This window comes from Lampris incognitus, chromosome 10 (genome assembly GCF_029633865.1).
Source record: "Lampris incognitus isolate fLamInc1 chromosome 10, fLamInc1.hap2, whole genome shotgun sequence".
NCBI lineage: Eukaryota > Metazoa > Chordata > Actinopteri > Lampriformes > Lampridae > Lampris > Lampris incognitus.
Genome location: NC_079220.1, coordinates 12,143,996 through 12,171,958, shown reverse-complemented (window position 1 = coordinate 12,171,958; position 27,963 = coordinate 12,143,996). Strand labels below are relative to the sequence as shown.

Genomic DNA, 27,963 nt, shown 5'->3' with positions numbered 1-27,963 from the left:
CAAGGCAAAGGGAGGGGGCCAGCCAAGTGGGGGAGACGTTATGAGTGGACAGATCGCAGAGATAGGTCATTACCAGCAGAGTACAGTTTTAGGTTTTTACTGGCCATCACAAGTAGTTTTCATAACACTGATCTTCCAATGGTAAACGTAGAACACACTCAAGACAGAAACAAACTTTTCTGGCCTGTGGCCGAAATGAAAAATATAGTCTGGTATCAGTGGCAGGACTCGTGAAAACATATTTACGCTATATTTTTCTTCGCCTGACTACCAGTTTATGACATCAAGCGTTTGGGGATACCAGAGAGATGTGTTACTATGGTGCTGGAAGTAAATTGTACTCAATCTAGAAAGGAATTTTTATTTTTATTGTTGTCTCAATGTTTCATTCCCATGAGAGCACACAGCAAAGTAAAGTTAGATGGGAAAAGAAAGCATCCAAACGATATCCGCAGTGTGCTCATCCCTCAGCCTGTAGAATCTTATCCAATACATTTGTAGATTCTTAGTTAATCTAAACTGATGTGTTTTGGGCGGTGCAGCTGCCCATTGCTCCTATACAATAGGATGGATTAAATGCAGAGAACAAATCATGACAAATAGTGTCCCTGATTCCTGAAATTCATTGTAAGAATACAGTGTTGAATAAAGTGGGTTTCATTCATTTCATTCACGTCTCCATGGTCAGCAGACTCTAAAATGGTTGGGATTACACTTTGAAAGCAAGACATTACAGAGCAAAATTACTGCACGTAGGGAAACGAGCACATTGGGATTGTTGAATTTATAGTTTACAGACGATAAGTTTTGTGTTTGTAAAAATAAAGGTGAGTTAGACACCTACCCACCTCATTTTTTTCCTCTCTAGCTGTTTAATGATTGTCTCTAAACTTTGAGCCGCAGTGCAGCGGAATAACTCCTGACCTTTGAACCAGCAGAGATAAGCGTAACATTTTTCCGACCAAGTTTGTCTTTTTTTTTTTCTTTCTTTTTTTTTTTTTTTACAATAAGAGAGCACAGGTCTCAGATTTCCAAGTTCCAACAGCCAACTCTTTTCCTCTGCTGATGTGGTCACCCCCCCCCCCTCTACTTGCCCGTCCCAATCCCCGACTGGCTCCACCCCAAGTCTGCTCCTAAACTGTCATATTAACTTCCATTTCTGCTTTCACTCAACAAACATACAGACGTGGATCAAATATCGGGTCTTCCCATCGTTCTGCACCTCGTTTTGGTCATCCACACACCATATGGGCTATACGAGTGGTGGCTAACCATGTGCCACGGAGAGCCGTGTGTATGCAGGTTTTCATTTCAACGACCGACTCCACACCAGGTGATTTCACTGATACATTCTTCTTCTTTGGTTGAAGGGTTGCTAATCAGTGAAATCACCTGGTGTGGAGTCCGGCTGCAATGAAAACCTGCATACACATGGCTCTCCATGGCACATGGTTAGCCACCCCTGGGCTACACCACCAGCAGCCCCACCCCTCCAATTGCCTTCTTTCTTCCATAACCCCCCCCCCCACCACCATCTGTTGACCTCATGTCATTTGCCCCCACCCCCCTGCTGCCCCCTCCCCACCCATTTGCTCCACCAACTCCCCCTACTTCTTTACTTTTCCTAAAATAGCAAGTTGGAGAGAGAGAAAATAAACGAGAGACACTGTTGTTGGGTCCTCTATACACAGAGAGGGAGAGGGAGCGACTGACTGGGTGTCTGTGCTGTTCTGATCCCTGCCAGTGCAGTCTGAAGCTCTCATAGTCAAGCAGCCTTCAAAGGCTGCCCAAACTCAGCCCCACCTCACTCGGTAACTGCAGGGAATTAACTAAATGGAAACTTGTTAAATTACAGTGTGGAAGTATTGCTCTTGACTGGGATGGGCCCACATTTTGCAGAACGGGGTTGAAAATCATTGCAGACAAATATGGGCATGTAATGTATACCTTAAAGGCAGGCGGTCATGTAATGTATACTTGGCAACAGTGCCATGTGGCATTAGTGTGTGCGCACATGTACACATTGAGTGTGTGCAAGTAACAGTGTGTTTGAAAATTCGGTATCAAGTTCACCCCCCTTTCCCCGCCTCTTGAGAAAATATAAGTCACATGACATTCTTCAGAGTTGACTCATTGTCTCCATTTTGACGTTGTTGTCTCACTTTTACTGCTATACATTTCTTTCTTCTCCCTCGGCTTTGTCCCTCTTAAACCTCACATTCCTTCCGCTGTGTTTCTCTCTGTCCTTATTTTCACATTTCACGTCGCCCATCTCATACTCTGTTCCTCTTTTTGTCTTCTCCCTCCATCCCCCATCCATCCTTCCCGCTCCCTCCCTCTGTTCCTCAAGACAGATTGATTCCAGATGTTGCAAAATTCTTCCCTTCCCTCCCTCCTCCTGTTCTCAAACTCCTCCCCCCTCCCCCTTTCTTCTTTCCACTCTAGCCTGTCTACTAACAAAAGCATTTTCAACCTATAATTTTTTTTGTGGCTGCATTGGTCGGGGATAATTTTGGTTTAGAATTCAGCTGTAGCCCTCAGCTTTGGTGCTAGTGCAGTCAAAGGCAAGGCTTCTGTACTCATTTTGACACATAATTTGAAAATTGCATTAATTCTACTCATTGAAACATTGGCCCCAAAACTCTTTTCTATTTTAGAGTCTCTACAACTGCTAAATTCTATTCTTTTTAATGAATGTGGCGAAAAACAACTTTAACGTCTCCAGTACATGAAACCCAAACCACACATCTTTGTGCTTTGTAATGTAGTGCAGCGTTTATGTTCCTTTTACGTTATTGAATGTGTACGTGATATACGAATTATTATTTTAAATCCTGTTGACATTGCAAAGGCAGTGCAGATTCAGAAGTTCATTATGCTCCTTTGCCATCTGTGGTGTGATGAGTACCAGGATTTTTTACCCTTCGTGTTGCTGAATATAGCCCTGTCCATTCCTCTGTAAAAGTGACGCGTTGAGAGTGTTCCCCCTGGGGACGAGGCACGAGGGGGGAAATTGGTTCCAGATGAAACAGGAAGTAGAGTGGGGGAGACAAAGAGTAGGCTGTTTCAGACGGGGGTTTGGATGGGGCCAGCCTCTGGACACGCATGCACACACACACACACACACACACACACACACACACACACACACACACACACACACACACATACTTGCAAAATATATATTCTCACTCCCATTCTCTCTCGCTCATACTAATACATAGTCAAGTTTATTGGCTACACATCTAGTCTTTGTTTGCAGAAAGAAAATTGTCTCTACCGTATTCTTCCTTTCTTTACATATTCCAGTGGTATCCCCAGTTTACTTCTTGGCAGACCTCATTCTCTTCTTTCTCTCTTTGATCCTCTCCCTTATTATTATTAACCCCCTTCATCAAATCCATTCATTATCATTGTTTCTGACTTGTACATTTTACCCATAGGCCTTAAAAGTTCTAGTCTTCTTCAAAAGACTGCTGTGATGTGGCCACAGGATCTGCTTTGCTAGCCGTCTGTCTCTATGTTAGGGCAATCCGTGCATCTCCTCTCTGCTGTTGCCATGGCACCCTGAGTCAAATGCGTCCTCTTGATTGGCTGAATGAAAGAAAGCAGGAAGTGATTCCTGCAGCAAGCAGCTCGAGGTCAGGGCAAGGAGGTTATGTTTGTTGACACTCTTCAAAAGACACAACTGCCCTCCTCTTCACTGCACCATTCAGCAGCCCTCATTCAATCTGTATCATTGAGTGGAGGGGAGTGCACGCCAGCCAAGTGGATATGGGTGAATCTGAAACTTTTTGCTTACTTCCCTACTCTCGTAGATGAACCATAGATGAAGCATTATCGCTTCTTGAGATGAACAGCAATCCTGTCTCCCTGTTCTTCTATCCGGTCCTGAGACCTCTTCTCTGCCACTCTTTATAACACTTTTACCCGCTACTGCTCTCTTGTGCATGACAGCAGAGGCCTTAGTCTCACTGCATGGTTGTGTTTTTTTCTCTGGGGCGAGGGGCATGCCAGCAGGCTAGACTGTACCAGTGTCATCTCTCTCTGCAACTGCTATCAAAACATCGTCTGGTTAACTCCCTATTCTAGCTCTCCTCTTGCCCCCTTTCTCCTCCTTTTCAACAAGCTCTGCAGCAAACAATGACGCTTGTGCTTCGGGGTGGGGGGGTGGGGGATGACTATAGTTAAGGGGGAATGATGGAGAGAGGTGAGGACAAGAGAGAAATGGGGGGGGGCCGAGACAGAAATAATCTAATTAAAAGTAATTATGGAGCAATCAACCACAACACTGGTTTCTGGGACAGGGTTGTTTGGAGTGGGTCCGGGGGTTTGTTCTCTGTGAGCACAGTACGATTAATATAGTCTGGCTGGATATGGACAAGAACAAACTGCAGGGGTGATTCAGTCACTAGTCAGTGATGGTGCTGGAGGAGTAAGCGCCTAGTTAACTTGACAGGTTAATAGCCAACTTCAGTCATCTTCCCTCCTTGAGAAAGTGCCCCCTCGCCTTCTGTGAATTTTGCTTGTTTACAGTGCAGTATTGTTGTTGGCTTAGTGAAGGAAAGAACAGTCAAAAAAGGCAAAAACTATCCAAACTGTTCCCGTATTGATATTGGTTTTTAAGAGCAACAGCAGGTATCAGAAGTAGTTAAATTGTTGGATTCTTTGGTTCTCAGGTATTTTATTAGCCTGAGGTCATATTTAAACAGAAAATGCTTTTTTTGTTTTCTCCTCTGCTCCACAGGGGGGAAATGTGCTTTCAGTCATCAAAGAAAGGTATTAAAGATATCTTGGAATCAAAAAATGTGGAAACAACAAAGCTGCGAAACAAATCACTGACAATAACCAGCTCTAGCCTACCACAAGCCTAGCACAAGCTGTAGCCTAGCACAAGCCTAGCACAAGGCAAAAGTTTTTCTCTTGTGAGCAGTGTCAGGTTAAAGGTTGGTGCAGTGGTCGTGTGTTAGTGTGCAGTTTTACCGAACTCTAAACTCTCTTCCAGTTAGTGTCTGAATCCTAGCCACTTTACGCTCTTGTTTTCATTTTTAATCCCTTTCTTCTCTCTTCTTTTCTTTCTCTCTCCTCCCTTCCCGTTGTCCTTTTTAGAACAACGAGCCTTTAAATCCCGGTTTCCATGGATACCCGCCTCACAGTCAGGTAAGACATTAGTGGCTGCGAGCAAACCTTTGTATAAATAAACTGAAAAATAATGTTATATAAAAATCCTGCAACCACTTGAAGTCATGCTTGAATTTAGCCTCTCAGCTGCTTAAGTCTCCTCAAAAGTGAAAGCAGGCCTTTATTTCAACCAAGTATAACGTCACACAATTTATGAACTTGTTTCAAATTAAAAGCCCTCATAGGTTTCATACAAGTTTGTTTTTTTTGTGTTTCATGTAGGTTTGTTTTTTTTCCCGCAACTAAGCGACCAATGAAAACTTGGTTGAGTGAGACTCATCAACTAATGTTCAGTCAACTATTAGGGGTCAACCCTACTTTCCATGAAAAAGTACTGGTTTGTAAAACTGTAACAAAATGTCAGCATTTTAAAAAATAATAGTAGTGATCTTATCTGCTTAGTTGGCAAAATGATAATTGGATCCTCTGTATTTTAGAAACGTTAAATGATGAACTTAAGGTAATGATTTTTTCCAGTCAGAATGAATAGCTAGCATTTTGGAGATTAGCTCATTTGAGCGGCAGATTGACCGCTAGTGTAGTGATCGGCCTCTTCTTTCATGATTGTTGGTTCTTTGGCAGAATTGGTTCTGTTGTGCTAATTTACCATCACCTTGACCATTGTTAACCGCTGTAAGGGGTCTTTTCTGCTCCGCTACAGCCTGTGGTAGTTGACAGATGAAGGTTCTTAGCAGAGCTGATAAAAGAGGAACTGGTAACGATTGATCTTTTCTTTCAAACGCTTGACCCTCAGAAAGTCGAGAGGAATTATATCTCCCCTAGTCAGAGCTGGGCACTCTCTGCATACCCAAGGTTTCGTAATACTTTATCTTTCTTTTATCCCTCTCTCTCTCTCTCTTTTTCCCTCTCTTTCTAAGTGCCTCTCCCTGCACATCGCTCTCAGTAATGAGTGCCTTATGTGTGCAGTGCGGCGGCAGGGTAGCTGACTGTTCTCTTATCTACCTCCAAGCAGCAAAGTACAGAGGCTCAGGCCAGCTCAGCACGCCATTTGTGTCAATGTGTGTGTGTCTGTGGGAGAGAAAGAGAATATGCTAGTGTGTCTTCCAATGTGTCAGAGCATGTGACACAAATGGGTGCGCACGTTTGTGTGAGTGCAAACGTGCGTGTGTGTGTGTGTGTGTGTGTTTGCGCACCTTTGCCTGAGCAGTTGTGCACACATGCAGGCGTACGCACGCACACACGCACGCACACACGTACGCACACGTGTCTGGCGTGTGTCAGGGATATGCAGCTCTCTGGCAGTGCCACAGGAGGGGGGTGTTGGTCTTTATCCCTACCCACCCCAGTCTCCCTCTCCACACCGCAACATGATAGCTTCTCATAGGCCTCTTCTCTCTATCTGCTCTTTCCCCCCATCCTTTTCTACCTGATCTGCCAGTCCTGCTCTACCCTTGGCTTCTCCTTTTTTTGCAATACAGCTGACTTGGGTAAGCATTACAGTGATGGGATTTTTCAGACAGATTTCAGCATCTTCTGGGGCCGCTGTTCACATCAGTTTTCAAGAGAAGTGTCCTCGCTGTCTTCTTTTTTTGTTTGTTTGTTTATTTTGTCATTTTGATGAAAGACATTATTGGGTTTAGGAGAGAGAGACACAGAATGAGAGGAGGAGGGAGAGAAGTGGTGCAGATGTGAAAAGGAGATGATTATTTTCAAGATGACTAACTTGCAGGGTCTGTAACTGTAGAAAAAGTCAAATTCTCAATTAAAACGGCCCCTTATGTCAGTCCTGGCCCTCGCCAACCCCTGCTTTCATCTGCTTGCATGACAGACACCTGGACAGAGAATACTGATGATCCCCGGTACCTTTGAACACCCTTCCTCACACGTACAATTCAATACTAGCCTAGCACACGCCACATTTGTTTTATAAATGATTTAACAGTCGTCTGCGGTAATGTATTCTGCCCTTGAGCACACATTAGGAGTCTCCAGCACACTAGCTGCTGGTTATCATGCAAATGGAGCTAACTAAAGCCTAGCCTTGACAGGTTGGTGGGTTCATTGCAGCAATGTATTTGTCTTGGTAATGCTCCTGTCTTGTGCTATGTATGCATGTTTGAACTAGGTCTGCCTGTGTCAATATGAGCATGTATGGTTGGCTCATGTGGGTCTCTGCAGCTGTGCACAACCAGGGACATGTGTGTATGCGGGTACACGCTGCTGAAGCTACACATTCCATCTAAAAAGCCCGACATGGGAGGATATACCTATCAAACCTTTGCTGTTTAGGCCACAGAGCACAGTTCTTCTACTGATGTCTCTAGATCATTGCTATATAATGTTATATAGGCCTGGTCAGCTGGTTGTCTTTTGCTTGTGGGTGTTTGTTTGGAAAGGAGAGGATCTTGGTTTGAATTAGCAATGGAGCAAAGGATGGACATAGCCCTTTGTTTGAGTCCATTTGTGCCTCTATGCCAGGCAAGGTGCAGTGAGAATATGGACATGGTGTGTGTGTGTGTGTGTGTGTGTGTGTGTGTGTGTGTGTGTGTGTGTTTATCAGCTTGTTCAGACTGTGTGCTTAATCTGCAGATCATCCCCTATTCATCCTCTCATCCTCCTCACTTACACCCTAATCCTGTCATCCCTCGCTCTTTTTTTTACTCAGCTCTTTATCCTTTTATCTCTCTATCCTATTATCTCTCACTCATGTCCACTGCCCCTCCACCCCTACCCCCCCACTCCACTCCATCCTAGCCCAACCCATTTACCTCGTTCCCACCACCCCACATCACCTCTCTTGTGCTCCCTTCATCCATCCATTTCTCCCTCCCTCCCTCCCTCCCTCTTGATCCAGTTCTTGCCAGCCTCAGCAGATGTCTCAAAGCTTGGCATCAGGGCTTTTTCCGCAGAGTTCAATCCCTCCCATATGAAAATGCGGCACAAGGAACTGCACTCTCATCTCGGCCAATTAAACGCCCCCCAACAATACAGCAGTGGGAAGTTAAGGGAGCTGAGCCTGAGCCAGAGCCAGAGGGGAAAAAGGCGCAATGCAGCGAAATCCAGATTCATGTGCAGGTTAGGGCTGGGATATTAGATACGGGACCGGTGCATTCTCAGTAGTACGAGGTTTCCATCTCTGTGATGACGGCAGCTACAACGCGGAGATGGTGATCTTGGAACAGATCTAGTCAGCTAGCTAGCTTTCTTCCAATGGGCCCTACTCACCGCTGCTTCCTGGAGTTGACAAGCTGCCACGCAATAAATAAATGATCAAAAAAAAAAGGGCTGCAGTGCAGTGGGGGTAGCGTTAACGTTGTGTCGTTCCAGCCAGCCTGTGCGCTCATAGAAGGGAGAATCTTCTTCGTCCTGTCTTCCTTCTCACTCCAAGGCTTGGAGACGACAACAGCAGATTTTGTGACTCCACCCGAAGAAAGAGGTTACATGGATGGCCTGACAGATAGCTGGGCGAGGAGAGGTGCTTTGATGGATAGGAGGAACCGAGACTAAGAGGGAGGGAAAGTTTGAACGAGGGGAGGGAACATGAGGAAGCTAGGGGAGCTGCAGGATGGGTAATGCGAGCAAGTGAATGACAGACGCAACGCAAGAGAAGAGAGGAAGACGGGGAAAGGCAGAAGAGGCTTAGGCTGTCAGGATAGGAGTGATAGAGAGGCCCAGGGGGATCATTTGGGTGAGAGAGAAGAAGACGAAAGGCAAGGAAAGAAAGAGAGGCAGAGAGTGACAGAAACGCAAGGCTTGCTCGGTGAAGTTGAAGGAGAGACACTGGCAAAAGGAGAGGAGGAGGAAGAGGGAGGGAACGAGGGAGAATTTGAATGTGCTGTGTGAGAGACGCGGACAGAACCGCCACGAAAGCTGCTCATGGTCCCAGAGCACAGGCAGAGAGCAGAGGAGGTTTAGGAGGGGAGACGGACAGAGAGGAGGAGAAGAGGGAGAAAGGAGAGCTCATCAGCAGTTGTTCTTCTACGATAGACAATGATGGGGCTGTACTACCCTGCTGTTGTACCGGTAAGTTCACTTCACAAACCAAGCTTCTTTCTGTAAACAAATTTCGGCACAGGTTCAGATTTTCAACATTTGGGGCTAGAAAAAAACACAATTAAGGGATAACGATAGTAAAAATTATTTTTTTTTTAAAATGATTTTTATCTTGACCTCATGAAAGCTCAGTTGTGACTAATGATCTTTTAGTATGCAGTTTGTTTTGATGGGTTTGTTATACTATGGCTCAGGCAAGGCCTCTGTCAGTTGATAGGGTGTCAGCCTAATAGAAGAGCTTGTTCCTGACATCTTTGAAGAATCAAAATAATTGTAATGGCAAAGTACAGGAATTGGAAGCATAACAGGCTTCTCAAGGCATTTCCATAGACTGTTTATGCAGTACATGTTCTATGCTAGTTGTATCCTGGCAGATAGTGGGTGTGCCTGGACTACGTTAGCAATGAGCGACTGCCCGAGGATGAGTGCTGTTGTCTTGCTCTGCCCTGACATGTTTTCCTCTGTAGTCCCGTGTTCACAAGGCCCCTGTTGGAATTGGGGATGTATGTCTGGTGCTGCAATGTATGTAAAGAAGCAAGGTAGCAACTGCTGCACATGTCTTCTTAGATTAGCCATGTTAAGAGGTTGTGTGCCTGTTTGTCTATGTGGAGGGGGCAGACATTGTGGGTTCCTGTCTTGCTTACTGAACAGAACACCATGTTATATATGTGTGTGTGTGTGTGTGTGTGTGTGTGTGTGTGTGTGTGTGTGTGTGTGTGTGTGTGTGTGTGTGTGTGTGTGTGTGTGTGTGCGCGCGCGCGCGCATGAGGACATGCTGGTATAGGGGGATGGAGGATATGATTTGGTTAACCACTTCTCTGTTGTCGTCCCAGCTGTCTGTGTAGTTGAGTAGTTGTCTGTGTCTGGATTGAGAAAGACAGGTGCCAAGGCACAGCAGTTGTTACTATCCACTACAGTACTATCCCCCCCATCATGGTAACACACACACACACACACACACACGCACACACACACACACGCACACACACGCACACAAAGGTCAAGGCTCTGAGCTTCTGTGGCCTTGTAGCTGATTGGCCAGATAACCATTGGTGGAATCTCCCCCAAGAACATTTAAAACACCAGCACTCACATTTCTCTCTTTCCCTCGTGAGCTTTTTCTCCCTCCACTCACTCCCCCCACTATTTTCCTCTCCCCGCAGGCTAGAGCAGCTGTTACCTATTCAAATTTTTCCTCCTCAAAAAGACTGACACCAAATGGGAGGTAGGGGAAGTAACTCAAAACGTTCATGTAGGAATGCATTTAAAATATAAAACGCCACCAGCCTGCTACTGTGCCCTCTGTCTCAGAAGAAAGGTCACTGGGAGTTTGTCATTGAGATTTTCTTTAGTTAGTCAACACCTTTCTATAGAAAAGGGTATATTTACAAAGGGTCCATCTGTGCGCTTAAGCGTTACAGCTAACTCCTTCGTCCCTGTCTCTCTCTGTGCATTATAATTATGTAAATATAGTTTATTCTCGCCATTTTCCAGTCTGTTGACACGGCAAACAGCCAAATATGTCAGAGTTGACACTGCTAACTTCATTGCAGCAGAACAGCGTAGTGTTGGGATACAGTCCTTCATTTTCAGTGCCGTGGGGTTCGGGCCCTTGTGTTGACAAGTGTCACTAGACATGAAAACCCCAGCAGTGCCAAGGATGCTGCTGCTCTATTGCTGACATTGCACCTTGCACAAAAAAACCCAACCCACCATTTGGTGATCTATTTATTATTATTTTTAATATTATTATAGCGTTGCATGGTGTGTGGCAGTGAACGGAAACCGATATTTGGTCTATCAAGGCCGCCTCACTCTTCTGCATGGTGCAGTTTTCCCATGTTAAATCTAAACCTCCCTGCTTGGTAAGCCACCAGCGGAGGACAAGGCTTGTAGGAATTTGCAGGAGAGCCCCACCCAAGCATTTAACCCCAAGGGATATTTACATTGGTCTGTTTGTAGCTAAACATAGGAGAAAGTGACAGATGCAAGTGCATATGTGTAGCACACTCAGCCTTACCTGTTACTGCGCATTTAGTACCAACACAAAGTGCTGAGCTGGCAAGTTTAATCTACATGTGTTGCTGCGTTTGTTCGTGTAGCTGTGCATACATGAGGGGCTGACATACACAACAAAACCACAGGCACAAAAAATGCACTCAGGCGTACCTGTTATCTGCACATTTAGAGCAGTACAAAGTATAGCACTGGTGGTGTTAGTGGCCTAATATACTGTGTGACGCTAGTCCACCCCAAGGTTGACTGTTTTTTAAATGGCTATCCAGACCTCACGGCCACCAGTATTGACCACCAATAATCTAATATTGAGCACGTTTGCATAGAAACCAATAACCCAGTACTGGGAGGAATGGCTTAAAACAAATAATTTGATTAAAAGGCAACAACAGTTTGAAATATCCCAATTTGTTAAACTACATCTACATTATTCTTGTAACGGTTGATGGTATGTTGGTTGTTCCTGTTGTCCACACTTGGTCATGGCATTAACAGTCCTCAAGCAAGCATCCTGTTTTTTAAACTGATTTTTACACATTATTTCAGAACACTAAAATGTGAATGTTCCTACTTGCCATCCTCGGCCAATATGCCATGTCATGGACTCACGATTCAAACTGAACAGGTGAACAACTTCATCAACTTTTATCACAAATGAAGAATGGAGTAGATTGAACAGAGAGGAACAAGAATAGGACACTGTTGTCCTAAAGTTGAGCTTTTGCTTAGTCATCTTCAACATTTTATTTTATTTTTTTTTCAAATTTATGACGATCTTACTGTGAAAGTTCTCAGGAAGTCCCTACTTCTACCCAGTCATGTAATTTTTAATCTTTATTTGCACTAAAAATTCAAAATGAAGTCATTCACTTGTGTACGGTTTGAAATGCGGACACCGTGGAGGCATATGATAAATGTATGCCTAATTGATTATAATGATGTACCAGTGTTTCCTTAAGATTTTTTTTTTTCAGGCCTGTGGTACGAACCAAAAAAACCCCTAAACAAGATGAGGCAAGCGGGACAGCATATTGGCGTGGTCGACTTCGGCCAAATGGCACAGTCCGTAGTTTATATTTATGTTCAAATTTTTGTTCACTTGGTAAATTCAAGACTTTAAAAAAAAAAGTGATCACAAGGAGACTTAATAAGCTGCATTTATTGCATACATTTTTAAAATAAATATATATAAATTAATAGGATAATATAAAATAAATGTAAAATAAAATTGCATAAAAATAAGCTGTGTAACGTATGACCTTTGCAAAACAATTGGCGCATCATGAACACAATGTGCGTGATTCATTGCTGCACTTTATCTTCCTTGGCTTGGAGAAACATGTCGCCATGGCATCATGATTATGGACATTTTTTTGGAGAAAAAAAACGTTAATATTTGGTTGTCCACCCCCCCCCCCGTGTTAGAGCTTTTTCACTTTTTATGTGTCGCCATGCTCCTGTTAGCTCACCTGCATCCCATACACTCGTGCTGTCGCTGCGCAGTAATTTAAAGGGACTCGGATAGCAGTGGGGCATGCATCGCGTCGAGAGTTTACCAGGCAGTGACACAGAGGTTGACTCGCGTTTTGGAGCGATGCTGCGCAGAGGCTCCCAAACACCAAATGATTATTGATTTCCGAATGAATGGATATTTGGCATTATTTTTTTTGCATTAAAAAATGTATTTTTGGGCTGGTGGGGGTCCTCGCTGGCCTGGTGGCCTGCCAGTCTGCCAGGCCTTTACAATTATAGGGGAAACTTGTGTACGTTCACTTTGTGATGCCACATAAACAAAACTGACTCATAGCTGTGTCATGTTCACTGCATCTGGTGACCTTTTGCAAGCAGTTTCAAAACGCTTACTTTGTCATTTACATGTGTTAATGAATTGAAAGATTTAAACAAAAATCTAGGTGCTGTTTGTACCTCACCTGATTCTGACCGTGTCCCAGTAATGATAACCCACTAAAGACATTTGCATGTCTGTATTAAAGTAATGCCTTTATCCATTTATAGTCAAGTTATTCCTTTGCATGTAAACAAACTTGTTATTGTCACTGCCACACCCCCCCCCCTTGCGGGATGCAAGATGTTAGGTGTTGCTGTGCAGACTATTACACAGTCACACAAATGCACTCACACTCAGGAAAGGAAAGAAAAAAAACATATTCTGAATGATTGTTTTGCCCAGATCTGTTACAGTGCAGTCTTTAATTTGTGAGGAGTCCCTATGCTGTTTTACTGCTGTTATGACATTGTGACAGTACCGGTGCTGCGGTGTCTCTGTACACACTGTATCCAAGCCTACATTGCAGCAGTCAATCAGTGGACATTAAAGATGTCCTTTTGGTTGCATTTTGTAAATTAAAATTAGCTCCCCACTGATTATGACACAAGTTCAGCACCCACCACCCTGCATCATCCAGGATCTATATGATTATCCAAAGAATTTTTGTGTGAATGAAGCAAAAATGCAGTGCAGCAAACATGTAGAATTGTGAGTCTCATGCAGGGGCACATTTGTAGATTTTCTTTCACAGACAGACATGTTATTGTTATCTGTCATCAGGGTACTGAGCTTTTGATCCATGCTCTCACTGATGGTTGCATGTAACATTGTTGACCTAGGATTTTACCTTATTCTACTCCTGCTCTGATTCTAAATCATAATGGAAATTAGATAGCTGGGCGGCGTAGTGAATCCTTACCAGCTCCATGGTTGCTATTCTGTAGCTGACCGAGCACTCTGACCTCATTGTGGAGGCTGGTAAGCAAAAAGAGGATTTCTCCTTCAGGGGATCAATGGAATACAGCGTTCCTTTTCTCGTTCCTCCATGAGGGCATCAAAACGTCAGTTGGTGTAGTGAGGCTGCAGCGGTAGTCATAACCCTGTCAGATGTGACAACATACCACAGGGCAAAGTCACATAGAGAACAAGACGGTGGTTATGTGTGTTTGGACTGAGATTAACTTTTTCGTCATTTACCAGAAACACTACAGAGACATCAACGTTTCAGCTAAAGGGGTTCACCCTGAGTGATGAAGCCCCACCTGTGATGGGGGTTATTTTTAAGCTGTTAAAGAGAGAGGCTTTTCAGTGCCTCAATTTAGGACTCAAGACACATTAAAAGAAAATATTTACCCTGTACACAAAATATTAAGCCCAAACCCAAGTAAGACGAGCACAATATTTTTTCCAGATTGTTTTTAACCAGACTGGATGGCCCTCAGATTGAAGCAGAGAGTATCAAGTGAGCAAGCATGTACCTACATAGGTTAAAATCTTGAGAGAAAAAAAAGAAAAGCCATTTCTCCCAAGCAAGATTACCACCTGCCAGCCAGAGTCTTTTCTGTGTGGAGTTTGCATGTTTTCCCCATGTCTGCGTGGGTTTCCGCCGGGAGGTCCGGTTTCCTCCCGCAGTCCAAAGACATGTAAGTCAGGCGAATTGGCGATACTAAATTGGCCTTAGGTGTGAATGTGTTTATGAATGTGTCTGTCTGCCCCATGATGGACTGGCAACGTGTCCAGGGTGTTTCCCCACTTTCTGCCCAATGAGCACTGGGATAGGCTTCAGCGCTCCAGACCCTAATTAGGATAAGCGGCTTGGAAAATGAAGGTGAAATTGGTGAAAGGAAATAAAACTGAGTTATGAATTGTGCATAACAGGATGCAACTTAATATTAGGAAGGTGGTGCCATTATGTTTTTTTTCCGCACCGTAGCTCAGGAAAGAAGCTAAGATTTATAGTGTTACACAAATGCCCATCACTGACCCCAAAATGTGAATTAATAGCACACTAAAAGGCCATAGCAGTTCACAAAGAATTGCTATGGACTTTTCGTCCCAGATTGAAATTCCAGCAAGTGAAGAATACCAGCCAATGGTAGTGTTTCTGGCCAAAGAAAGGCTTGTTAAACTCCTATCCCCCTTTAGTCACCAACAAAGAAATTCCTGTGGATTTATTGTACGGTTGATCAGAGTGATTCTGATCCTTGGAGAAAGGGCTGTCAGTGCGATAATGTTGATGACGATGATCTAAACTGTCAAATTTAGACAAAGTGTATGTCACAGGTCTCAGCGGGACTTGAAAGTCGTTGATTTGACAGGCTGCATTATATTAGCCTTGTAATTTGAATCAGAATGAAAGGGGATATGATATCTCTTGTTAGCACAAGTTGCAATCTCAGAACCCATTGGCTATCATCTGACGACGATTTAGCCTCTGGAGGCAGCAGCCAATATTTCAGGGCTTCCAGTGTAGCTGCTGGCTACTTTCTTCCATTTCCTATGAAGACTTCCCCTTCCATGTGCCCATCATTGGGTACAGCTCAAGTCTCTTAATTTAATCCACATCGCTCTCACTTGCATCTTTTCTTTGTGTCTAAGTCCCTCTCATCAGGGATGCATGGAGAGATGCGAGAGGAGAGAAGAAATGAGGAATATGTTGTTAGAGAAAGGAGACGTCCTTTCCTCTGAAGGGTCATGTGAAGCGACGTCCATTTCTGATGATGGCGACACAGATTTGACATAACAGATAGGTTTGCCATCTTCTTGTATTACTTATCAAAGCAGAAAATAACCGGCACTTACACTTGTGCTGTGTCTCCACCATCCGGTTCAAATGTACCAGATGTGCAGGGTGGAGTAATTCTATGTCATGGCGTTCAACTGAAAGTCTTCTGGGAAGGCTGCTCTCTTGTGTCCTCGCTCATGGCTTCTCAGAGATCCCTCCTTGCTCCTCACTCCTGAGAGCAGAAATAAGAGCTTTGGGATGGCCTTCAAAATGGCAACCAGAACTACTTCCGGTTCAATCGAGGAGCGAGGAAACATCAAATAAGAGACTTGAGATGTACCCATTGTTTACAGTCGGATTAGCAACCTGAGACGCGAGAATGGAATTTGATTTGAGAGATGACATCCACGACTGGATTGTTTCATAATTAGTCGACACAAGTCGAACACAAACATCTACTCTTTTTTTTTTTGTGGCTTTTCCCCTTTTTTTTTTCTCCCCAATTGTACTTGGCCAGTTCCCCACTCTTCTGAGCCATCCTGGTCGTTGCCCCACTCCCTCTGCTGATCCAGAGAGGGCTGCAGACCACCGCATGCGTCTTTCAATACATGTGGAGTCGCCAGCCGCTTCTTTTTACCTGACAGTGAGGAGTTTTGCCAGGGGGACATAGCACGTGGGAGACATAGCACGTGGGAGGATCACGCTATTCCCCCTCAGTTCCCCCTCCCCCCCGAACAGGCGCCTCTACTGACCAGAGGAGGCACTGGTGCAGCGACCAGGACACATACCCACATCCGCCTTCCCACCCGCAGACAGGGCCAATTGTGTCTGTAGGGATGCCCGACCAAGCCAGAGATGATTCGGGGATTCGAACCAGCAATCCCCTTGTTGGTAGGCAGTGGAATAGACCGCCATGCCACCCGGACACCCAAACATCGGTACTTTTTGCAGGTGTTTAGGTCCAGATGATATTTCGGCCAATGTGTTCTGCCTCTTCTGCATCCCACATGGACTGTTTACTTGCATCCAAGCAAAGCATGTCCCTGCAGAAATTGCCGCTTGTGCAGCCGTGATTGGTCAATACTACTCAGACTAAATGGAAATGGAAGCCAGAATGCTTCAGATACCAAAATCTTGTCCCAAGTTGTGATACAGCTTGCCTAAACTTTGGCAAAAAAGTTAGATTATTATTGCCATTATTCACCTTGTAAGAATTCAATTTTTTTTAATTTTAAAAAACTGGACACTTCTACTTAAGTGATATGTATCTCTCTGTTTGATGCATTTTATATAAAATATAAAGAGATGACACTAAATTGATTTCTTATAAAACTATGTTAAGAGATTCAAGTGAATAATGTTTTTTGAGCTAGAATAAATGTCCATTTGTTTTTATGCTTGTAATGTTTTCTGTTTTAGGGCCAGTCAGATATTAATCTGTCCACAAGGGACAGCCTTTATTTGATTTCATTAGTTGAAGTCCAGGAAGTAGAAACTGGGGTATTGGCACAGAGGCACCTTATAAGGAGATGGGCTGCAGCCTGTGCTTTTTTGATTGACATCTCAGAGCTTCAGAGGTTCCGAGTAACTGGAGGGGGCCGGTGTCGGCAGTTTATAGTTATAAAATAAAAAAAAGTCCCCTTCTGGCTTCTATCAACTGTGGCAGGCCAGAACCAAGAGAGGAGGGGAAAAAAGGTTGGGGGGGCGTGAAGCGAAGCATACCTACTTCTCTAACCACAGGGAAGGAAGAAAGACGGATTGCGGGAGACTGAAGGGAGATATTTTTATCTTGAGTCCAGTAACGGCTCCTGCAGTAGATACAGATAGTTTGCTGAATGGGATAATTTTTCATTAATCTGTGTGAAGGGGTGCACCGACTGTTTGTCGGGTTACGGTAGCATCACCAGCATCGGCTATACAGGCTGTGTTGTCTTGGGCTGGTGTTCGCTCGGCCTGCTTGGCAAGGCTAAAGTGGGCTGTTGGCAGACAGATACAGACGCACGCTTGAAAGGTTTGCAGTGGAAAGGCTTCTCCCTCCCCCTCATCCTTTCGGTGTATGGAAAAACATATGGTGTCTCAGGTAACTGAACTGTGCATCCGCCGCGTGTCTGTGTGTGTGTGTGTGTATGTGTGTGTGTGTGTGTGTGTGTGTGTGTGTGTGTGTGCGTGCTTGTACGCGTGTTAGCTTGGTGCGTGTATAGCAACGGTGAAAGAAGTTGGATGAATAGGTCCTTCACCAGATGGTCCTTTTGCTCGGTAATATCACACTGTTGATTTTAATGAGTCATGATGTCAGACGATACTTTCTATCTGCTGTGTTTTCACTCCGGCTTTCCTTAGATCCTGCAGTTCTCATGTCATTTTAATGTGACGCGTAGGCTAATTAAATGTACCACAGATTAAACCAAGTCTATATCTTATCTCCACATGTAGAAATACGCTCTGGAAAGTCGGCGATAAGAGGAGACCGAGCATAACTCTAATAGAGCATGTCATTATTTTCCATAATCCCCTCTCTCCTCCCCCGAAGGCCTCCCCTTTTCTTTCTTTCTGTCTTTCTTTCTTTCTTTCACTATATGATGTTACCATATAGGGCAGTTCTGCTCCTTTGTGAGGAATGCCTGTCGACTAATGGACATGCACTGCTGCCAGCACCCGATATACACATACACACACACACACACACACACACACACACACACATACACATACAAGCCAAACTCTACTGACGCATCCGTCCATTCATTAATCAATCACTCTGCCCATTTCCCCTGCCTTCAGTCTGTTCATGCATTTATTCTCAGTCCATAGCTATGTTTCCATCCATCTGTCAAGCCCATTTTAAGCAAACTTTTCCCAAGTCGCAAAAAACGTTATGCCAGTTGGGTACATTTCCATCACATCTGCTGAAGTCAATAAAACCCTCAAAGTAGTTTTACATGTCCTACCTAGGTCATATTCTATATTGTACATATTTTGACACCCATGAGAGCGATGGACCAGTTACGGTTGAGAAACAGCTGATTAAATTCTATTTGCTTTTAATTTTTTTTTATTCAACAAATGTGTTTCAATCACCCATTTACTACATAAAATATTGACAAAAGTAAAACCCACCTGAAGCAAGCTGGTAAGCTTTTTTGAGATGCCGAGGAAATTTTATTGAATTTTGCCCTTTTTGTCCATCTTTTTTAATACGGTGCTTCACTGTGCGCATAGAAATGCTGTGATGAAACATGGCTGCTACGTCACACACGACATGTGGCTACATCGTGCTACTTGCGGCACATGTCAGATAATACACATACATGGTCACAAACACTCTCTAGTGGTTTTTAAGCTTATAGACTCAACTAAAATTTGTCAGATTTAAAATATTTTCTCTGAAATGATTAGGCGTTATATTTTCGAGGTATACTAAAAAAAATTTGTTTTATTATTAATTGAAGACAATGCACTTTATGTATTTTATTCAACAGTGAGGAGAAATGTAGCAGCTTAAACTAGTAGCGTCATACAAAATGGGGATTTTCCAGTTGCACATCATAAACTGCTTGTTAAGAATAATTTGGGGACCAGTCTTTATCATCCCGCTGTCTAACTGTGTTTCCCTTGGCACTCTCTCCAAGTCTCTAATAGTCACAACCTCCGCATTGAGCAGTGAGCATCAGAGTTTGAATACTAACCAGACATCACCGTTCTTTCTCTTTGTTCTCTCTTTCATTCTCTTTTTCATTCTTTCTCTTTTTCTTTTTTAATCTCGCTCTGTCTCTCTCTCTTCCTTTTGTGCTCCCCCCCCTTTCTCCACATTTGGGGCGTGTGCGTGACTCAGCCCTGGGCTGGGGTAGGTCCTATAAGTACACACCCTTAAGTGGCAAACTACAGGCTACTGCATGTTTATGGGCTCACGTGTCTGAACAAGTAGTCTTGGTTCTTGAACATAGCTAGCGTAAGCTAAGGCTAATGCATTTTAATGGCCCGATGTCTCTTTTTAACGGGCTTTCAATGGTTCCAATTCTGTCACAAGGCTAGCCTGCGCTAATGCATTAAGCCTCTTTCCTCTTTCTCCTCACATTCTTTCCCAGCATATGTTCAGACTTGCCATGATGGAGTGTGTACGGAGGATTTTCCATCCTGTCTTTGATGCTGTCTCTATCTCTCTGGCCCGGTACCCAGAAGCTCTCTCTCTTCCCCAGACTGTTGACGGGCTTCAGCCTCAGCTGGCTGTCTCCAGTCAGTGTTGGTGGAGGCAGAAAGCCGCGTAGTCAGGCTATAGGTTGAGAAAAACAAAGGGTGAGCGAGCTCACTTACTTTGCTGCACGTCTTAGTTACTCTGGCTAATTATATAACGCCTGTCTGGAAACTCTGCGTCTTCAGGCATCACCCAGCCTATATCCAGCACTCAGAAGAGACGAGACCTGTGGTTGATGGATTTAGTGTGTCATTCTGCCTTGACTGGTATGGCCCGCTGGATTTTTATGACGGGTTTTTATGTCTTTTCTCTGTCTGTTTATCACTTTGCTGCAAAAAGGGATTTCGTAAGTTATCCCAGGACGTCTTGAGCATGACATGATTGAAGCACATAATTGCATTGTCACCGTACATGCGCACGCACACTTTTCTCTCTCTCGCATACATATTCTCACACACACACACACACACACACACACACACACACACACACACACGATGTGACGCAAAGACTGTTGAAGAATCTCTTAAGTCTTAGCAGACACTGCTGAAGAATCTCTTAAGTCTTAGCAGTAGATAAGAGATGGCAACTGTTTCACAATGCACAGTGCATATTCTCTAAACACCAGCTCTCATAAGGCCTAGAGATTATCTGTAAACGTGTCACAGTTTGTATTTATCAATCTTTCTATCTACCCATCTATCGGACAAGCATCTTTGTATCTCAAACTGTGTATCAAATTTTCTGACTTTGAATAATAGATGTGTTTGCTGTAAATATTTCATGGTTGGCTGACTGAAAACACATTACCTGTCAGAGAAGTGGAGGGAGAGGATGCGTATTTGTGTGTGTGTGTGTGTGGGGGGGGGTCACAAAAGGGGGAGGGATGGACCGGGTAAGGGAGAGTGAAATTTGATACCGTGAGGTGTTAACCCCTTTGTTCTACCTTGATCAAGGAGCCGCAGCATCACTGTAAAAAAACAATTATTGATTTTATATATATATATATATATATATCCATCCATTATCCATTTATCAGAGTGATAAATTTGAATTTTAGCAAATGGAATTTTGAATTTAGCTTAAAAGCTGCATATGTGTGGTGAAATTATGTAATTTCATTTTATTCTTCATTATTTCAATACATATCACGAAAGCAAAAAAAATACATGTAACATTTTTTTAAATATATGTGTGTGTGTGTGTGTGTGTGTGTGTGTTCTAATTCCTTTTCTTTCTCCTCCTCCTCCTCCCCTTTCATCTCCCTCCATTTTCCCCATCCCTCCCTTGCTCCTCCCCTCTCTCCCTGCAGGGTTCTCAGGATTCGACGGGAGGACAGGAAGGCTTGGTTGCCCCACCCTTTGCAGCGTTCCCCCCTCCACCACCTCCACAGAATGGACTGCCGGGGACAGAGTTTGGCCCCGGGCCCCTATTTGGTACTGGGGGCCAAGGAGCAACAGAGGCAGGGGCTGGCTCTAATGGAGCAGCTGCCACCACCAGCAACAACGTAAGCAAAAACGCAGTGCTCATAAAACCATGGTCAGCACTTTTTTTTCTTAAACTTGGTATCAGTTCAGCTATATAAAGCTGCTATGGTGCATGAGTTTAAAGGATATTGAATCTGTGGTGTGATCATTGTTTTTCTCATACAGTACGGATTTTTCTAAAAATGGTACTGTTTTATTTACAAAGGAATTCTTCAGTGGTCATCAGGGGAGACATAAACTCAGTCTCTCATTTGTTTCTCTTGTTCTTTCTCCTCATTGCTTTCTTTTTTTGTCAATTCTGTCTTTTCCCACCTCCCCACAGGGAAAGACAGAGGAGGCATCTCAGGCTGAGTGTGTTTCGGGGGGAACAGGAGCAGGAGGAGGAGGAGGAGGGTCCGGGGGAGAATCCACAGAAGCCAAGGGCACCCCCAAACGCCTGCACGTCTCCAACATCCCTTTCCGCTTCCGGGACCCCGATCTCAGGCAGATGTTTGGGGTGAGGACCCTTAGAATATTGCTTGAGATTCAATTTGATGAGGACCAATATATCAATTTTGTTGCTGCCTGACCTGCTGTGGTACAGTGTGAGGGTTTGGGTCAAAGAAAAGTGTAGGCAAGGACAAAGGACAAGACACACAAGATGTTAGAAACTCATCAGTTACCGAGTGACAAAAAAGATTGAGCAAAGTGTAGAGTGTCCATCCATCCATCCATTATCCAAACCGCTTACCCTACTCTCAGGGTCGCGGGGATGCTGGAGCCTATCCCAGCAGTAATTGGGCGGCAGGCGGGGAGACACCCTGGACAGGCCGCCAGTAAGTGTAGTGCAAAGGTTGTAAAACGTGAGGAGGATGAAAGGTGGTTAAAACTCTTGTGTGAAAATATCTTTATGCATGCTCAATAAACCAGGTAAGGAAATCACAGGAGGTTGAATTAGTTCATCGGGACACAATGTTTATTGGGAGAAACATTTCATCACTTGTCTAAGTGACCTATTCAGTCTCAACTGACTGCAGGTATCCCCACCCTTATAAACGGTACAGTGGCATAATGACCGAAAACAATAATCGGTTTCATATGCAAATTACTGTGACCATTAACTAGAGTTAAATGGCCATGTTCACATAGGCTTGACTCTTTCAAGGATGCGGATGTGCACATCCGTGTTAGGGAGGAATACTGTTTTGAATGGGGAGTCAAAGAGGCCATCTATGTGAAGAGGGAATGACCATCCCTGAACTGGGGGCGGGTACATCTATCACCCTTTTACAATGCTGTGATTGCAACTATTCCCCAATCCTCTGTTTATAGTATAGCATACAATTTATATCTTGGCCATTGTAACTGTAGTTAATGGTCACAGTAATTTGCATATGAAACAGATCATTGTTTTCAGTCGTTGTGCCACTGTGTTGTTTATAAGGGTGGGGATACCTGCAGTCACGTGAGACTGAAGAAGTCACTTAGATGAGTGATAAAATTTTCCTCTCAATAAACGTTGAGTCCAGATGAACAATTCAACCTTCTGTGCTCTTGTGTGAAAAGTTTACTTTAGTGTAATAGTGACCCCTAGTGTCACTTGTAATTCAACCTTTCACGCAAGCAGCGAAATTAAGTCTGAGTGCCCATGCTGTAAACCAGAGATTCCCAACACAGGTCCTCAGGGACCTGCAGAACTGCTGCTTTTCTATTCTGCCCGGTAGTTGATGAAGTTCACCTGTTATGTCAGGTCTAAAAACTCCCCAATTTGAAGGCTGGAATACCTTGCAGAATAGGAAACTGGCAGTGCTGGGGGTCCCTGAGGACCAGAAATGGGAAACACTGATCTAAACCAAGTGTTTAAAGATAAACCTGAAATGTTTTTGACATACTCTTTTAACTGATCAGCATTGTGGATTATGCCTGTTTGCTAATTTGTTCATTAATATATTTGCAGCAATTTGGGAAGATTTTGGATGTAGAGATCATATTCAATGAGAGGGGTTCCAAGGTGAGTGCACTCAGGCCATTTTATCCTCTTGTCCCAAATAACTAACAAGCTGACCATCTTCTCAGAGTATTGAGCATACAAATGTCATTCCTGTACCGCATGCTGTACTGTCAACTCAGATCACAGGGGAAGTCCCTTTGAGACACTATGCAGCCTCCTTAAAAAAATAGATGTTCAAATTCCATTGCAGGTTTATTTAAAGTCTGTGTCTGTAGCCTGATGCATAAAAGAAGTTCAAAAGCACACATCATGTTTCCTTCATGTGCTCAACTTTCTCCTTCGTGTGCCCCACACTCACCACTGACCTCTTCAACCTCTTTTGTGTACTGCAGGGCTTTGGCTTTGTGACATTTGAGACCAGCGCTGATGCAGAGAAAGCTCGGGAAAGACTGCACGGCACACTGGTGGAAGGTCGTAAGATTGAGGTAATTTTCCATTCTCTCTCTTTTCTCCGGGCTCCTACAGTAATTCTGCCTGATCACCCACTCTGCTAGCTAGTTCCCATCCTCCTCCCCTCACTGACATGCTCTTATGCAGCCCGCTAGTACCCTACTACTTGGTTTTTTTGCAATATGTTTTTATTTTTATTCATCAATTTACTGTCCCCCTTTTTTATTTTTGGTGCAGGAGAGGTTGGGGGTGCAAGAACACCAAATAAAGCATGCTGGTTCTTCTCATCTCTGAAACCTATTTTGTTTTAAGATCTATTGCTCTTCACCTCTTGCTATTTATTTATTTCTTTATATTTATCTCGCTGTTAATTTATTTATGGCATCGTTATTTGTAGCCGCACAGATGTCACAGCTTTTTCTGCAATATTCAAAGCGATGTTTGTGTAGCTGGTACTGGAGGGCATGAGAGGAACGCGATGAAAGGATGATGCATGGCAGATTGCTGTCAGATGTTCTTATTTTCTTCCCTAGCTCAGAAATCCTCTGATTCTCCCTCCTTGCACTGTAGCTAAGTGGTTGTGACAAGCTTATGGCTCCTGGTGCAACAGCAGCATGCTGGAACCACAGCAACACTGACGCATGTTCTCTTTTCTACCTTCGGAGTCTATCTAATGAACAGTACATAGATTGTGGTGTAATGTAAAATGTTTTTCATTTCACAGCTTTTTTTTTTTAAATCACAGGTGCATGATGTTCCCCTTGTTTTACAATATTTTGTCGAATTTCTTTTTGGATTAATTTCTTTTGCGTGTTGATCTGCCAATCATACTAGCATTGAACTATAAGATTTAGAATTTCTGGAGCAAAGCTATTGTAAGCCAGGAGTTCTGCATGGGCTTTCTGTGGTGTTTTCATTGTGTGTGCGTGTGTGTGTGTGTGCGGGAGTGTGCGACTCAGTCCCTGCATGATGGATGAGGCTGGCTGGACCCTTTTTTTTTGTTCTGCACTCTTACTTCTACCTGAGTGTGGTTGTGAATGAACAATAGCCACCTGCATTCACTGGTACAATGTTCCCCTCCACCCCCTCTCTCTGCTACCTCCACTTTCAGTCAATCAGCAAGCTGAATGGATACTGATAGAGCCAATCTAACCTGCATCAGTTGTGCCTCTTATAAATCAACAACCTGTGTTGTCCCTGGTGTTGCTATAACCTCTGACTCTCTGTTTGTCTGAAGTCAATTTTGATCCTGTGTTCTGCATGATGTTGGTTGATCAGTGGGCGGGTTGTGTATCTTTTGGTTGTCACCACTGCATGTGTTCTATTGTACCTCAGTTGTGGTGTTTAGTCTTAAGCAAGTTATGTATCAATTGCATGGTGGGCCAGAAGCAGTGTGCCAGCCCCCCCCCCCCTTCTCCCTTCTTCTCTCTCTCTATCTGTCTCTCTCTCTTCCTCTCTGTCCTCTCTCTCTCTCTCTGTCTCTCTCGCGCTCTCTCTCTCGCTCTCTGTGCATGGGCTAGACAAGACAAAGGGCTGATGTAGGCCAAATGGTTGTTCTATGTTTATTTATACATTCTTAAAATGGGGGAGAAAGGGTCTGACAATTATTTTGAGTCATCACTGTCTGGCAATTCTCCTTTCTCGTAGATGTTAATCCAGTAACTCTTGCTTCAGTTGGTCACATCATTTCAGAGTTTGTTGAACAGTACATTTTCAGCACTGAAGATTGACAAAAAAAATTGCAAAGATCCTACCACCATATTGTAATTCAGAAACTCTGAAATATGGGCCTACTGTGTGCAGTGGTTCCTCTTTAGCGTTTATTCAGTGTCAGCCTTCATAATGTAGTCTCTTTTTTATTGCTATCCACTGGCATGGGGCTTTATTGAAGGAGCTTACGTTGCATGGTTGGTATTTTAGTATGGTTTTCTCATTTAGGCTAACTGAGGCAGTACTGCAGACAGTTGGATGTTTATCTTGCATGTCTTTTTTACCTCAGCCATTTTGTTGTTTTGGTTTTGGTGATGGTCCTGTTTAATTTTAGTTGTTTAGCTGGCATGACATTTTCTGAGCCTGGGTGTCTAATAGCCTCGCTACACTCATAGAGTATATGGTTGAATTGTTGAATTTTAGCTTCCAAGCAGCTTTTTTTTTTTCAATGCAGTCTGTCTTAAATTGTGCAGACTGCAATAAACTTGACTGCAGTTATTTATTTTTCTTGGTGCATGCCAATGGGTTGGTATTTGGCACTTTTCAGCTTACCTACCCATAGTATGCATGTATGTGGTTTATGTAGTAGTATAGAAACATAGAGATGTTGTTGTTCTTTAAAGTTACACTGTACTTCTCTTTGTCTGGAATAAAACTCTGCGCTTTGAAGAAGTCAGTTTCCTGTGCACTACCAATGTATCCATGTAAGTGGCCCAACTCCAATTCACTTTGTGTCTACCTACTCTCTGTGATCTCATCTCATCTTTAGTAGTTCTATATATAGACTATAGAGTTCTATAGGCCTATATATAGGGATGACAATGTTCTTTTTTTGTTATGTATCTGAATCTGCACTCACAAACACATACACCTCCATGAATCTCAAGCCATCTCCGGCTGTCTCTCGGTTTGCGTACGTGTCCTTATTTCAACACTTAAAAAAAAAAAAATTTGCGGAAATCATTTCATAGGATCAATCAATCTTGGGACCAACTTTTTTTTCTTTTATTGGCTTCAATATTGTGTCTATCATTAGCTATTTTTCCATCTGCGTGATTTTATGTGAGTTTTTCAGTCTCGAAAAAGAAAGACGGAATGGAAAAATGTACACAAAATTTGGATGGAAACACAGCTAGTGACTAAAGACATTAAGAACTATGGGATACCTCAAAAGCTGACAATGAAAAACGCTTTCAACCCCATTATGTCTTGTGTAGTCACATCTTTCATTCTCAAACAACGCTGACTGGCTGTACTTAAAGTGCATTAAACTACCATTGACTAACCCCTGCTCTAAGGCCTTGTTCAGACTGCCGGTCTAAATCTGTTTTTCAGCATATCCCGATTGTGTCCAGATTGATTTTAGAAAGTCTGGACAGCAAAAAAAACAAAAAACAAACAAAACACATGAAATGCGACTTTTGCAAATTGGATCTAAACTACATTTTGGAGGTGGTTTAAAATGTGATTCCACTCAGATTTCTACAGATGCGTCTCAGTCTGGATGCTCTGGCCACCCAAATAGGATTTCAAATTGTCTTTTGCGTCACTCGCAACACAACACAACACAATGGCAATGTCAAATCCAGAGTGATGGAAGTGCATCATAGCGACTGAGCTATATCCATGCTGCTACTAGCAAAACAGTATGGAGGACATACTGCTCCGTCACTGAATTTTTCTGGTGCGACAGAAGAGCTCTGCACTGCGATTTGACAGCGCAATTGTTTGGAGGGTGAGATGCAGATCTCCATTTCTCATGCTTCCATGTTGGTAAACTGCATCACCAGTGTACTTAGTTACTCACGCTTACGTTGTTACCACAGCAACCCATGCAGATAAGTTGGTGATGTCTGGACACACAAATCTGATCTGCTCACTTGCAAATAACAGTGCGGACAGTCTGTCTTAAAGATCTGATTTGAGAAATAAATCTGATTTGCCTGCAGTCTGAACAAAGCCTAAGTGTGTGTTTGCGGTTATGCTGTGTGCAGTTGGAGTGTTATGGAAAGTGATGGCTCCTCCGCAGCGCAGAGTTTTAGTCAGAAATGTGGTTACAGTAGTTTAGAATAGCTAAGGTCTGTGTGTGAATTTGCGTGTATGTTGTGTGTGTCATAAGAAGTACAGTTCTGCATGCATTTGTTCACTCAGCTCGGAGCTACTAGAGAGAAAAGTCCTTGTTATGAACCTTGTATTATTGCCATTGCATGGATGTGCACAATTTTAAAGGGGTGAGCAGAAGTTGTGTCTACCTGGCTCACACAGTTCAGTTCACCTGGTCCTGCATGAATGATTGTGGACATTTTCACCCACCAACACTGCATTCAAACTTTTTTGAAGGGGGCACAACTTACTGTAGTCAAAGCCTTTAGCTCAGCATTGCCTTGGCCTGGGCCTTACACCAGCCTTTTTCCACAAACAAATCACATCGGCCTTTTACTGTGTCATTTTAGGTATCATTCCAGTTGA

The 27,963-nt window shown here is 43.5% G+C and overlaps 1 protein-coding gene across 3 annotated transcripts in view; it reads left to right on the top strand.

The window, feature by feature from the left end:
- Nucleotides 1-27,963, top strand: part of LOC130119125 (RNA binding protein fox-1 homolog 2-like) — a 47,303-nt gene that overhangs the window by 3,476 nt on the left and 15,864 nt on the right. For 2 of the 3 annotated variants that reach the window (XM_056287540.1, XM_056287539.1), the window contains exons 2-6: nt 5,110-5,160; nt 21,230-21,424; nt 21,727-21,900; nt 23,341-23,394; nt 23,727-23,819. In XM_056287540.1, coding sequence (XP_056143515.1) covers nt 5,110-5,160; nt 21,230-21,424; nt 21,727-21,900; nt 23,341-23,394; nt 23,727-23,819 — 567 coding nt within the window. The remainder of the gene's footprint in view (nt 1-5,109; nt 5,161-21,229; nt 21,425-21,726; nt 21,901-23,340; nt 23,395-23,726; nt 23,820-27,963) is intronic. The other variant, XM_056287541.1, reaches the window with a different exon arrangement.